This window comes from Amblyomma mixtum, chromosome 10 (assembly GCF_055824585.1).
Source record: "Amblyomma mixtum isolate Tamu chromosome 10, ASM5582458v1, whole genome shotgun sequence".
In the NCBI taxonomy this organism is placed as follows: Eukaryota; Metazoa; Arthropoda; class Arachnida; order Ixodida; family Ixodidae; genus Amblyomma; species Amblyomma mixtum.
Window position 1 is genome coordinate 66,776,994 of NC_143021.1, and position 14,788 is coordinate 66,791,781.

The following is a 14,788-nucleotide window of genomic DNA, read 5'->3' on the forward strand; positions in this document are numbered from 1 at the left end:
CGGGAGCTTGGAAAGGAGAAAGTAAAAGCGCAACCTCCTCCCCTCCTTAGCAACCGGCGCGCCAGTGGGGGGCGCAGCCGTGCATAGCAACCGTGACGTCACACAGTAGCGGTAGAACAAGCATGCGCGCGCGTTGGCGGTGGCAGCTGCACCGCCGCTCCTTCGCCAGACATCTCGTTGCAGTCGAGTGAGTAAGACGCACAGCTCCGAAGCAGCCCAGTGATTCCACGCCAAGCGGTTCGGGGAAGCGGCAGTGGGTTGACCACAAGGCTTTCGCCAAGCACACTTTAGAATTTCCAAAGTGTCTTCGGTATTTTTTTTTTTTTTTTGAGGAAAGGAAATGCGCAGTATCGGTCTCCCACAGCTGTGAAACCAATAGAGCGGGGGCTTGGAAAGCAGAGGGTAAAATTTGTAAATTGGTTCTTGAGGAAAGGAAATGCGCAGTATCTGTCTCACACATCTCGGTGGACACCTGAACCAGAGGGAAGAGGCATAACTGCCCTCTTGGAACAGTGGACACCTCAATCGTGCTTTAAGCTACGTGGCGGTAGTGACAAATGTGCGCTGCATGCTTTGGCAACTTTGTGCCAGAAACACTGCAAGGGTGGCAGGGTGGGTGGGTACTTTAATGTAGATGTAAAGACAAGTGAAAATTTCTCACCACTTATGCGGGAGAACATCCCATTCCTCTTGTTCATAACGGCTCCCACAGCTGTGACAACCTCATGAAATACTTGTGCAGACATCGTCTTTGAGAACCAGGCGTTGGCGTAGCAAGTCGAGCATACATCCATCTATTTCTCCGTCCATAAAGCTTCCTTCATGACAGTCAAGAACTGCTAGTGGAGTGTTTCTTTAAGAAGGAATATGTGTGAAAAATAAGTTGTCTCTAATTGTACATACATGACTTGCTCGAATTCTTTGCCTCAATCTATAGAAAAGCTGACACAGCTAATGAGCTGCGCTCAAATTTCGCATTAGGAAGTAACGCAATCGTCGGCAGTTTTTTTTTCTTTTTTTAGATTGTGAGAGATAACATGTGGGCAGGGAATCGCTGCTACTTTTTTCTTGTGAGCTGTGCCATCCACGTTTGTGCTGGGTGCTAATCTTTTTAGATCACTGATTATGCCTTCAGCTACAGAAAGCAAGCGAGTACAGGGGTAGCTGGTCAAACGCGAAACTGCCTGGTCATGCTTCAGTAACACTCTCACCAAGTCATGCAAGCACCTCCGTGGAACCGCTTTCTATAACCAGGAGTCTAAACTCAAGGGTTCGCACTACCCCTGTACTCTTTTGCTTTCCACAGCAGAAGGCTTAATCAGCGCCAGAAAAGTTATCAAAACTCTGCAAAAAGGTCAATTCTTCCGTCAGTGAGAATAGAAACTGCACCATTAGGCACCAGTGGCAGTTTATTCCATGCACACGAAAGGTTGTCTGTTCGATTCCCTTGCCCTGTGGCCGAGTCTACATCGGCCAGACTGGCAGATGTTTAAATAAGAGGCTCAGTGAGCCCAGCACCAATGTCGCGGGTGCCTCGAGTAACCTAGGCACACATTTCCGAGACTTCAAACGCTGCAAGGAAGCCTTTCTTTGAGCAGACTGCAGTTCTGCAGAGGTGTGCCGAGACAACCACGAGGAAAACAGTCGAAGCTGGCAAAACTGCAAAACTTGAAAGAAGATTGCGTCAGCACGCCACCGGTGTTGTTAAGTGACAAGGAGCGGCTTTTCTTAGGCACAGTGACCCAATAACGATTGTTTCAAGGCTACCGGTTCGTGTGTTGACTTGGTCAATTGAGTCCGTTCAGAGTGCAGTATTGTTTTTAGTTTTTGTGTTTTCATGGCTTTGTTTCGCACAAGGTTTTTTTTTCCACCACCGCAGAGAGGCTTGATGCATTGCCTTGCTTTTGTTTTTTTCTGCAAGCGCATATGCCTCAAATAAACTAGTAGTCTGCACATTGTGGTTTCCTCTCTGTCTCTCTTTTTTTCCTGTGCGCTGAGATCAAATAGACATGTGCAACCAATAGCCCACCAGTTAGCCCTGAGACAATTTGGCCCTGTGCCTTGTTGCAGCAAACTATGCTTGCTAACTTCATGGTCCCACTAGTGCTCTGCATCACATGTAATCAGGCTTGTACTAGAGTTGTGGTTTGGGCTTGTTGGTGTTGATGCATGGCTGGAGGGAGCAGCGCGAAAAGTCGGGGACAAGCACAGAGGTGTTGGCTTCTGTGCTTGTCCTCATCTTTTCGTGCTGCTCCCTCCAGCCATGTAGTCAGGCTTGGCTGACTTGCAATACGGCTGGACATATGAAAAATGCTAATGGATAAAATATTCTAACTCCACCTTTTCTAAATTCCTCATCATCATCAGCCTGACTACGCCCACTGCAGGGCAAAGGCCTCTCCCATGTCTCTCTCCAATTAACCCTGTCCTTTGCCAGTTGTGGCCACTGTATCCCCGCAAACTTCTTAAACTCATCCGCCCACCTAACTTTCTGCCGCCCCCTGCTACGCTTGCTTTCTCTTGGAATCCACTCAGTTACCCTTATGGACCAGCGGTTATCTTGCCTCCGCATTACATGCCCTGCCCAAGCCCACTTCTTCCTATTAATTTCGACTTCGATGTCGTTAACCCGCGTTTGTTCCCTCACCCACTGTGCCCGCTTCCGATCTCTTAACGTTACACCTATCATTTTCCTTTCCATAGCTCGCTGCGTTGTTCTTAACTTAAGCTGACCCCTCTTTGCTAGCCTCCACGTTTCTGCGCCATAGGTGAGTACCGGTAGGATACAGCTGTTGTATACTTTTCTCTTCAGGGATATTGGTAAGCCTACCATTCATGATCTGAGAGAACCTGCCATATGCGCTCCACCCCGTTCTTATTCTTCTGGTTATTTCCCTCTCATGGTCCGGATCAGCGGTCACTACCTACCCTAAGTAGACATATTCTGTTACTACTTCAGGCACCTCGCTACCAATTGTGAACTGCTGTTCCCTTGCTAACATTACTTTGGTTTTCTGCACGTTAATTTTTAGACCCAGCGTTCTGCTCTGACTGTAACTCATTGATCATGCTTTGCAGTTCATGTCCTGAGTGACTTAGCAAGGTAATGTCATCAGCAAATCGCAGATTATATAGGTACTCTCCATTAACCCTTATGTCGAACTGTTCCCACTTCAAGCCTCGGAATACCTCCTGTAAACAGGCGGTGAATAGCATTGGCAAGATCGTGTCTCCCTGCCGGACACCCTTCCTTATTGGAATTTTATTGCTGACTTTGTGGAGGACTATGGTAGCTGTACAATCGTTATAAATATCTTCCAATATTTCCACATAACACTCTTCCACACCCTGATTCCGCAATGCCTACATGACAGCTGAGGTTTCCACTGAGTCAAATGCTTTCCCGTAATCAATGAAGGCTATGTATAGGGGTTGGTTATATTCTGCGCATTTCTCTATCACCTGATTGACTGCGTGAAAATGGTATAGTGTTGAGTATGCTTTACGAAAGCCTGTCTGGTCATTTGGTTCACTAAAGTCCAAGGTTGTCCCGACTCTATTAGCGTTTACCTTAGTAAATGCCTTGTAGGCAACGGACAGTAAGCTGATCGGTCTAAGTCCCTGACGTCTCCTTTCTTATGAATTAAGATAATGTTAGCGTTCTTCCAAGCATCTGGTACTCTCGAGGTCACAAGGCGTTGCCTATACAGGGTGGCTAGTTTTCATAGCACAATCTCCCCTCTGTCCTTCAACAGATCTGCTCTTACGTGATCCCCACCAGCTGCTTTTCCCCTTTGCATTGGTCCTGAGGCTCTCTTCGCTTCCTCTTTCTTTACTGGCGGGATGTACCCTTGCTGTACGCTACTACATCTCTCATTCACGTTCTGATTACATTGGGTGCTGTTTAGATTTCTGTGGAACTCTACGACTATTTTAGCTATCCTATCCATATTGCTGATGACATTGCCCTGTGTGTCCTTTAACACATACATCTGGTTTTTACCTATGCCTAGTTCCATTCTTTAAAACATGCTTGCTTCAGCTCAGCCAGTTATATTCTCTCTGTGGGGTCAGACGCTTTCATGCTTTGGCATTTCTTAACCAGATTTTTTGTGTCCTGAGAATGCTTGCCAGTATCCTTACCTAACATCCTACCGCCTACTTCTACTGCGCACTCCGCAATGACAGTCGTGAGATTACCACTCATTGTTTGAACATTAAGATCGTCTACCTCAGTTAAAGCCGTATGTATGTTCTGTAGCGGAATCTTGACCTGCTGCACTTGCCCTGTTATCGCTAACTCGTTTGTGCGCTCCCGGTTCACAAATACAAGACCTTTACCATTCTGGGGCTGCTACAACGCACCTTTCCGAGGACCTCCACATCCTGCACGATACAAGGGTAAGCGCACAGTATGAAGTCTATTTCGTTTTTAGTCTCACCATAGGAACTCTTCCACGTCCACTTTCTGTTCTGTCGTTTCCGGAGGAAGGTATTCATGATCCGTGAATTATTTCTATCAGCGAACTCCACTAATAACTCCCCCTGCTATTCTTGCAGCCTATGCTATAGTAGCCTACCACCTGGTCTCCGGCCTGCTTCTTGCCCACCTACGCATTGAAGTCGCCCGTCAGTATAGTATGCTGTGATTTTATTTTGTTCATTGCCGATTCCATGGCTTCATATGATTTTTGAACTATCTGGTATTCTTGGCTCGATGTAGGGGCATAAGCCTGCACCACCTTCAGCTTGCACCTCTTATTAAGCGTAATTACGATAGCTGCCATGGTCTCGCAGCCGCTGGGGACTGGGTTCACAGAAGGTTGTGGCCAAGTACTGCGCCAGGGTGGCCACATCCTGCTCTGGTGAGGAAGTGCGTTGTCGGTTCTAGTCATCGAGATCAGGCCGCACCCCAGGCCTGGTTGTACAGTTCCATCGACACTTTTTTTTTTTTCGCTCTCTTTAACCGGGTGGAGAATTGCGCAGTACTGGGGTTTGAATGCCAGTCCTCTTACACACGAGGTGGATGCTCTACCTTCTGCACCATACGGTATATACGGTACAGAGAGGCCATACACACCATATACACTTGTGCAAGAGCCACACCTTTTTTTTTTTTTAATTCTGGTGTGAATTTTGGAGGTGCGGACTGTACAAGAATAAAAAACACGAAAGTATTTTTTCTCAATTATTTGGTCCAAAAGGGGGGTAGGCTCTAACAGGGGATTACAGTATTATATTAAAAGCTCGTTAATTTGAACTTCAAGAGACCAGGAAAAATGTTCTAATTATCCGGAAGTTCGAATTATCGAATGACCCTGAAAAGAAAAAAAAACTCAAGAATTGCTGGGAGCATGGTAAATATATGACTAAGTTATGGTTGCCTGATTTTAAGATTAGAACAGTGTGGTAATGACTGTTTTTCAAGTTTCCATCAATGCTTTATTATGTGCATACTGCAGGGAGCATCGAAGTAGAACTGCTCTAAAATCGTACAGGGGCCTCCTGCATCCTTCACACTGCAACGCAGTGGAGTTCCACTGCTACCACGTCACACACATCACAAGCGGCATCATCGCATGTGAGGAGGATTCACCGCGTGAACAGCAAACTACACGCATGCTGTTTTGGCCCAATGGAAGAATGAAACCAAGCGGAGAAAATGGCGCTGAAGTGGCAAGAAAGAAAACAAGGAGGGTGGGAAAGGAGACACCAGCAACGCGCTAATCAGCATCCGAAATGGTGCTCACCTGGGTTAGTTTGCCCAGTTGGTGCTAGCAGGTTGAGACACGGTCACTGGCGCGAAGCTCAGAAAAGCAAAACCAAAACTAAGTGGCCGGACTATTCTCAAAGAATGGGCCATCTGTTTTTCATCATACCTGCCATCGCACAGAAGCCAGAGGGCGAGTGGCTCTGCAGCAAATTTTCGGCAAATTTATTTCGATGATATCCTGCCGCACTGGTTGCAACTGGAAGCAGCAGCCTCCCTTAGTTAGCCCGTTCAAGTTAACCAGTGTAAGACCCATAGCATTCATATTAACGACTGTCCAAAGCCATAGACTTACATGGACATTACAGCCGGGACCAAACCACCAAACCAGCAGTACGATTTATCCAGATTTCTGAATTAATGAAGGTCCAATCAACGAGCTTTTACTTTGTATGGTATGAGCCCATGGTATTAGTTTGAGTGCATGTGCGTAAGATCTACATGCAAGTTGTGTGTATTCCAGCAAAAATTAAAGCGCAGCAAGACGGTACAAAGTAGGAGAAAAAACGACAGGACAGGCGCTGTCCTGCCGTTTTTCCTCCGTCATTGTGCCGTCTTGTTGAGCTTTCATTCTTGCCAGCTATGAACAAACATGCCCCGGACAGTGTTTTAGTGTCTATTCTAGTTTGCTATTGCTCTTGTCTCTGCCTGCCGAATGGAATTTGAAAACATACCTCTGCTCTCACTAAAGACAAATCTGCAAGGTCTGGCAGGGTGGCCGACATTGTATGGCAGGTCGTGAGCATTTTCAATAATTTTATGTGCACACACAGCATTTAGAAACTGTTACTTTAGCCCTTCATTGTAATATTTTGAGAAATGTACAAAATAAAAGGTAAGAATTGTTTATCCGAACAATGAGAAGTAGCTGCCAGGGCTACAACAGCTAATGGTCCCAGCAGCTGTAATTACCCAGTACTGTTGGAACAAACAGATTCGCCACAGGAAATTTTCACCTGGGTTCCCTGGGCCTCCACTCCCCTCTCTCCACTTTGCCAACTTCAGAGACCGCTAAAAACATTGCACTGTACCTCTACCTTGGTTCCGAATATCATTGAGGAAAACAACTTGCACCATATTCGTGCAAATGCAGTATTTTACGGCAAAGGAGCACCAGAAGTTATGTGCCATACGCACATTACAGTAAAAATGATTTCTGCAAAAAAAAACTTTCCATGCACATGCTTTAATAAGCAGGCCCACACAGTTACTACCACACATTTCCTCTTTCATGTACTAATAAGCATCAGCATATCTGGATTACAACACAACAATATAGTTAAGAGATCGGAAGTGGGTGAGGGAACAAACGCGGGTTAATGACATCCTAGTTGAAATCAAGAGGAAGAAGTGGGCTTGGGCAGGGCATGTAATGCAAAGGCAAGATAACCGCTGGTCCTTAAGGGTAACGGAGTGGATTCCAAGGGAAGGCAAACGTAGCAGGGGGCGACAGAAAGTTAGGTGGGCGGATGAGGTTAAGAAGTTTGCGGGAATATGGTGGCCGCGGCTGGCGAAGGACAGGGTTAATTGGAGAGACATGGGAGAGGCCTTTGCCCTGCAGTGGGCGTAGTCAGGCTGATGATGATGACTTGGACAACAGCCATGTCTTAAAACATTTCTTTCTGTGGCCCCCCCTAATTTAAGCAGCTTGCTACTAGCCCTATGTGTTAAATAAATTCATTATTGCAGGTGGCATCAGCATGCCTATGGTTGACTGAATGAATGGAACATCTGGGGTTGGTGGCACTTCCAAGAGTGAATAACCACACCAGCCACCTGAACCAACGAGGCACGCCAACTTGGCTACTTGTTAGATCTCCCTTTGCCCAAGTCAAGCCACAGCCTTTACATCCGCTCCCTCAAGAGCCAAATCCATCATCACCCCTTCCACTGCTCCGCTCAGACAATTCACTCCACTAAAAGCAAATAAACTTAGCTCACTAAAATAACTCTTCTCTCTGCATGTCAAGTCATGAACATACAAATCTGTCATGAGGTAAGGTTGATAAGCCAAGGCCATTTATAGCATTGCTGTAGCTACCAAAATAAATTCACTAGAGCAATTTAGTCCCCCTACAATGCACAGAAAATTTTCACTATCTCCCCAATTTTATTTACGTGGAGAAAAGCGCACAGATCAGCACAATTCCCCTTATACGGACATCTCGTAATAGCATACACTGTGGATGAACAGAATTCTGAGAGGCACAAGGAATACCAGAAGCAGTTCTCACCCGCCAACACAGAGGTCGCAAACCACTGTCATCAGGAATGCCTGTCATAAGACGAGAACATTTTCGAACAAAATGTGAGAAGCATTACATATAAAATGTTGATTTGCAAATGCATCCCTCTAAGCACTATGCCCATGCCCCTACCCGCACCACACGAATAAATGCCCCAGAAGCAGCAACAACAGTGAGGCCTCACTAATGCTGGCCGATGGAAACAGGCTGTACAAGTCCAGGAGGCTCATGTTTGCTGACAGCGGTAAAAAATGGCATTTAATTAGCACAGAATTAGCATACAACAGCAGCAGAACAAGCCCTAGATGCCAATTTCCAAACACACAGGGCACTGCACCTCAGAATTTGCTTACGCATCCACACTCAACATTGAGTGCATGCTTCCATGAGCACTACGTATACACTGCCTGTTCAAACAGCTAGCTGCAATGTTTATGCGACTTTGACAGTGGATATACAGTCACAATCGAAACAAAAAAATGCACATTGTATAAGTACAAATATTTCAAGTTACACTGCAAGAGAAAAAAACACACCTGTACATTATAAGAAAACAGCTGGCAAAAAGATGACACTTGCAAGCAGACAGTGTCTAAGCAGTAACACCATGATTAATCAAAGACACATCCTTTATTGTGCCGCCATGTCATTCTGCGTGTTTACATGAACTCGACTTTAGCGAGTTGAGACCGCTTCAACTCCAGCGACACCAAGCGTCAAACAGCGCAAGCGGGAGAGGGCAGTGCCAGCCTCCAAGATGGCGGCACAGCGCCGCTGACGGCGCAGATGAAAAACAGGTTCGCATCTATCCTCTCCCCCTCCCCCTGACATGGCTCTTCAACTCCATGCTTTTAGAAAAGCTGGTCAAGCGAGTTAACCTACCCCCTGCAGGCGAGTTGACTCGCTCTGCTGCTTATGTTACTCGACCCAACAGCGTTTACATGAACCCGACAACTGGTTTTTTTTACCCGACCAGCAAATTCGACTCGACTCTATTGAGTTCGTGCAAACAGGCCTATTAGGACAACAGTACTTTTTATGTATGGATGGGTGAAAGATTAAACAATAGTTTCAATTTACCTTGCCATGTTTTATACCCAACAAATTCACGGGTAATCAATGCAAATTATGAGGAGGGAAATACATTAGCAAGTGGGTTTTGATTCCATGAACGCACTGACTTGTGGCACCCTCTCTGTGCAGTCACGTAAACTAGGACATGTGCCAAGGATCTCTGGCATCCTCTACTGGCGTCACAGTGTGACGCTGGCAGCTTAACACATGTGGAGGAAGGCTGGGTGTCATGTTGTCTTAAATCATTTGGGATACTGTCTACAATGTTGAAATGAGACATCCAAGCTGCATCAAGCAGTTGATCAAGTGCCATCAAGCATAGGCTTTCAACCAGACACACATTCCAACTTGGGCTGGTGGCCCCATTCGGACCGTTCCATGCATGGACACCAAAGTGGATGAAGAACATCATGTCCAAACCACAGGGCAAAAAGGCCAGAAGTTTAACAAACAGAGAGAAAGACTGCAGCGCTGGCCTGGTAGTCTAAAGATGCAGCCAGCAAAGTTGATCTGTTCCTGACACCATGGGGTCTAGTCCGGCTCAAGGCCATAAGTATGGCAAGTTTTTTTCTGCTCCATGCTTTGTTGGACATGCATCGAATGCAGAGTTTTTTCATTCAGACAACCATTCTGATGTTAACACATCAATAACCTATCAAGCACCCTAAGAAGCATTAATGATGCTGCCAAGCTTCAAAGCCTAGCAGTGTGGCAGCAATCTTCCGCCAGGCTCCCACTCCACACCGCAGGTGCAGCATCTTCACCCAGTAACCACAGAGGGGTTCGTGCTCGATCAGAGCAAAGGGAGGGACGACAAGCCATGATCATTCATATGCTATTTATTATACTTGCAAATAATACAGGGTGGGTCAGCCAGCTACAGAACATTAACGAGTCAATCTTCGGAAGTAGAAAGCTCTGAAGAAGGGCTTCCGACTTACCGGCTGGGGCAGGGACGCACGCCAAGAATGGCAGCCGGGCCTTCCCATGCGCACTGCATTCTTGCGGCAAAGCCATTCCTAGGCGTGTGCCGGGGGAGGTGGCGAGAGCGTTTGTTTGCTCTGTTCACTTTGCTGCTCGGAACCAGAGATCCAGCGGCAGGGTGCGATGGACCTTCCCATGCGTGTGCCGCGGGAAGCGACAAGAACGTGCGGTCACAACCACTCGCGACGCTGGCCGGATCCCGAAGAGCCTCAACAGCTCCATGGAATTCCGTGTAGCTGTTGAGGTGACACTCCCATCACTGCGTCCACTTCCCCCATGAGGGAGCTTGCCCCCTCGCCCAGTCAGCGCTGCCCCGACACATGGTGGTGACAATGATCGGCCGTGTCGAGACGGAGAGGGAAACAGGTTTTCCACATCCCTCCCTCTTTAAACTACATCTCATAACTTCCTTGCAGCACTATCGAAGGCAGAGATCTCCTCAGCCAATCAGGAGAATGCGTTAATGTGTTCCTCCCGCCGCGTCATCTGCTCGTGCATACACAAATATGGTCAGAAACGCTGTCTACATACCATAAACATATGCACACTTGCTTACTCTAAACACAAGTATTTTGCAGGACACTGCACCATTTGACAGTCGCACATATGGTACATTATATGCGAACGGAGACTGAATGGGAAGCTCAGCCTAGTGGCGCCATCTGGTTTTAGAATGAGCACCATTTTAGTCAACAAACCGACATTCTTCTTTAGCGTTTCAAATAGCATGTGGCACACGTACAGTATCAAGCAGATTATTTTTTTTTGGCACATGCTATTCCATATGGTCATTTTATACTGGCACCACACTCTGCAGCGTCAGAACACTGCCTCGGCACCCATCGCAGCTTTGACAGTGCTGCAAGGAACTACTGCAAAGAAGTTAGATGTTGGCCTACGGTTGCTGGACAACTTCTCCATTGACGTCATTGACGAAGTGCATGCAAGTATTGCAATTATAGTGTACAGTACACTATAGCTGCGATGACTACAAGGCAACTCCTACAGGCGGGCTCGTCAGGATGAGCAGTAAGGTCACAGGGCACCCGTCGTTGTCCAGCGGCCAGTCCCTGAAGTCAGCTTAGCAGCAGGGCGTTTGCGCTGACGCACATTTATTGAAAGGCGGGGGGGGGGGGGGGGGGGGGGGGGGGGGGCCTCCCCATTCGTAGCTGCCGCAAACTGCTGTGTAGGAGACTGCAGCTTACGATGACTCATGGCCGCAGAGCAGCAGGGAGGAATGTAGACAATGACAGCAGGTCAGGGTGGCTTCACTAGAGCTCTGCATACTGTTCCATGATCTCCAAAAGCTTGAATAAAGGCAATGGAGACCGCGCAAAATGACCATTTGGTAAAACACAGGTCAAAATGAGTGCCAAATGATTTTATCCGGCACTGTCCAAACACTCTGTTCATTTGAACAAAGCTGGCTCTCTTTGGTAGAAAGAGCATTCGCGGTTTGCTTTCCGGCATGGCAATGCTACACTCACTTAAACTGCATTAGCGTTTCAGGTTCCGCGCAATTTTCAATTCACTTCGCAGCTGAAGAATACCAAGTTCGTTTGAACAAACTTGGCTTTCTATAGCCGAACGAGACGTCTCGGCTCTAGTGAGGTTAATATAAAACAAGCAAACACACTTGCGCATGCTGTGTGCCACGGTACAACCGTGTCCTCCCAAGTGCAACAAGCAGCTCCCAAAAACCCTATGGCCTACTCGCCCTGACATCTGCCAGTGCCAGCAAAGGGCCCAGGACAATAGCTGAAACAAAATGCCACGAGGAGATACGCGTCTGTCAAGGTGGCCCTAGTAAATGCTGAGCAAATAGTGCCCTGGTGCTTTTCCTGCAGTCACGACTGCAATACAAGTCAGCAGATCCTGGCTCCCAGAGCCAAAGACATAGCATGAGAATATTTACAACTATATACAAGAAAAATTGGGCCACTCTTCCAGCTTCCGCACTCACTCTCTTCAGGCTTGTTGCTTGCTCTCCGTGGATGACTTGGTCTCAAGCTCCATGTGTGGACCTCATGGCTGAACCTTCCCAAGGTTTCTCAAAGAGATGCTCCATAAGAGCCTAGTATGCACGTTGAAGCTTTACGCTCTGCAGAAAATCTGCCGGTGTTGTGACCGAAAGACCCCTGAAGAAGCAACCTTGGTAGGCCACCCAGGTCACATGACCTTGTGGCAGCATATCAGAACCTGCCCACTGGATAGTGAGCAAACTGGCCACTGGTGGCAGTTAAATCAATGATTGGTTGCGAGGTGGCAGCAGCTGCCATTGCAGGGCAGTGGCGCATTGCTTAACCACTGCACCAGGAGTGGTATATGAGGACTCAAAGTCAAGAATAGTGACTTCTGCATATATGGGCATTAACCCATGAACGCTATCGTTTCATATGCATAAGGCGGAGCTTAGGTTTCTCTTCAATTTTTTCTCTCACCTCACTGTCAAGAAATCACATCAACCTTGCTTGCACTCCAAATCTGGGTCAGGTCTAACATTGTTCAAGTCCGGGCAAGAATACCGTGCACCGAATCGACTGTTGTCCCTGGACCCAAAAGCTTTCCACATAATGGGCTGCCATTTATGCGGTATGGAGGCAATCTTCCGTCTTGCTTCCACTCCGCTCCGTGGATGCCGAGTCCTCAACCGCTAACCACGGAGGGGTTCCTGCTCAAACGGAACAAAGGGAGGGACGACAACGCGTGACCACTCATTCTATTATTTGGTCTGGTTTATAATGTTCAACAGTGACTCAGGCTATAAGGGACGCTGTAGTGGAGGACTCTGGATAATTTCGACCACCTGGGGTTTTTAACGTGCACTGACAGCAAACAGCACACTAGCATTTCGCCTCCATCGAAATACAACCGCAGCGGCCGGGATCGAACCTGAGTCTTTTGGGTCAGCAGCAACGGGCCAGCTAGCTACAAAACATCAATGATGCATTCCTGAGAAGTAGATGGCTATGCAAGATGGGATTCCAACTTGCCGGCTGGGGCAGAGGAATCGACGGCGAAAGCCTGCACACACCGAAAATGGCGGCCAGGTCTTCCAATGTGCACTGCATTCTTGGATCAAAGCCATCCCTGGACATTTGCCGGGGTAGAAACAGTGTGCGTTTGCTCCACCCGCTTTGCTGCCCAGAACCAGAGGTCCAGTGGCAGGGCACAACAGATCTTCGTGTGCGCCTGCCATGGGAGGAGACAACAACATGCAGCCACAAAATTAAAAAGCACACTTGTTTTACAAATAAGGATGGTAGCTGAATAAAACAGTCAGGAACATTTCTAGGGTCTCCTTGCTTGAACTGTTTCGCTTCTCCGTTAAGGTATTCTTGAAGTTCGAGAATGATCGATCCACTTCTATGCAAAGTATAGGCAGATATTTCAGTGCTCGTTTTGCGGCCAAGTCGTAAGCTCCATTTTAGTTTCTTGGTGAATGCACCCACTCCAAGTCTGGATTATTGTCAAGCAACTTGAAAAGCTTCTCTTTTGGTGTCCCATCCAGCTTCTCTGCGATGGAATCCAGAACTTCAATCTGGGCCTCCAGCTCGAGTCGTGCCGTTTCCAGTTTTGCAATGACGCTCAGAATAAATACAAACTTCTCGATGATGTACAGCTCACTCGGAAGTGTAGTGTACCGGTGGTCGCAGTTTCTTGCAGCAAATTTGGAGCAGCAGAAGCCGCCTCTAACTATTTTTACAAAGTCTTCTACCTTGACATAGTTTTCCGCATAATACTTCACTGCTCTTACGAGTGTTCCTCCTAAGTTTGGAGGCCTGCCTCCTTTTAGTTTCCTCCACAAAGCTGACACTCAGGACCACAGGCTGGGAAAAGGATCCATTCAGAGAGACACAAGTACATTAACAACAACACGGTGGCAGGGATCAGTTGTTTCATCCATCTGGAAGAGAGCAGCCAAATCACCCACATTCACTCAAATTCTCTCAATATTTTCCCTGCAAACTGTCTTGAGGTGCTTCATCAGAGCTGTCCTGTTGGGGCAGTTCTGTCCAGTTCACTTCGAAATGAAGACTCCGAAATGAAGCTCTTAATCGCTGGATGATCCAACTTGTGAAAGGGAATGTTAGCACTCACCACAGCTGTCACTATATAGTCACTGAATGAACGCTGGTGATAGCAGAGGCTTTGCTCCTTTCAGAAAAAGTCCTCAATATCCACCCGCCTCCATGAATCACTGGCTTCTTGTTTCTTCCTCTTGTGATATGGTGTTCCCACAGGCTCTTGTGTCTTTTTTACATCATGCCATCCTTTGTCAAGAAGGCTCAGATACTTAATACAATATTTGCATCTCACCAATACCAATAGGTTCCAATACCTTCGTTATCCCATTCTTTCAACTGTGCTTGCTGAGACGCCATACAAACCTCTGCCTTGAACCGGTACACATGCAAGTCCAGCAGGTTTAACGTGCTCCCCTTCCAAAGCATACTTCGAATTAATTAACACAGTTGCTGTGCCTGTCTATAGAGTGCCATTTGCCGCAAGCCAGAATTGCCACAGTAGGGAACATGAAGGAAAAACGAGACTTTTGAGAGTTGGCAAACAGGAACAATTGTACAACTGCATCAGTCCGCTGTAAACATGCTGTCCGATACTGTCAACTAGGTCACTTTGACAAGCTCCGCGCCATCTTCTACACTGAAGCAGAGGTCGGTGTTTCTGACAACAAGTGAATGATGAGAAAAAA

At 47.2% G+C, this 14,788-nt stretch overlaps 1 protein-coding gene across 2 annotated transcripts in view; it reads right to left on the reverse strand.

Annotated features, from left to right (window-relative positions):
• Nucleotides 1–14,788, reverse strand: part of LOC149326012 (TBC1 domain family member 13) — a 94,121-nt gene that overhangs the window by 64,409 nt on the left and 14,924 nt on the right. The window contains exon 3 of one of the 2 annotated variants that reach the window (XM_089562468.1): nucleotides 8,005–8,045. The exons of the other annotated variant lie outside the window; for it this stretch is intronic. Within the exon in view, the coding sequence (XP_089418594.1) occupies nucleotides 8,005–8,045 (41 nt within the window). The remainder of the gene's footprint in view (nucleotides 1–8,004; nucleotides 8,046–14,788) is intronic. 2 annotated transcript variants of the gene reach the window in all.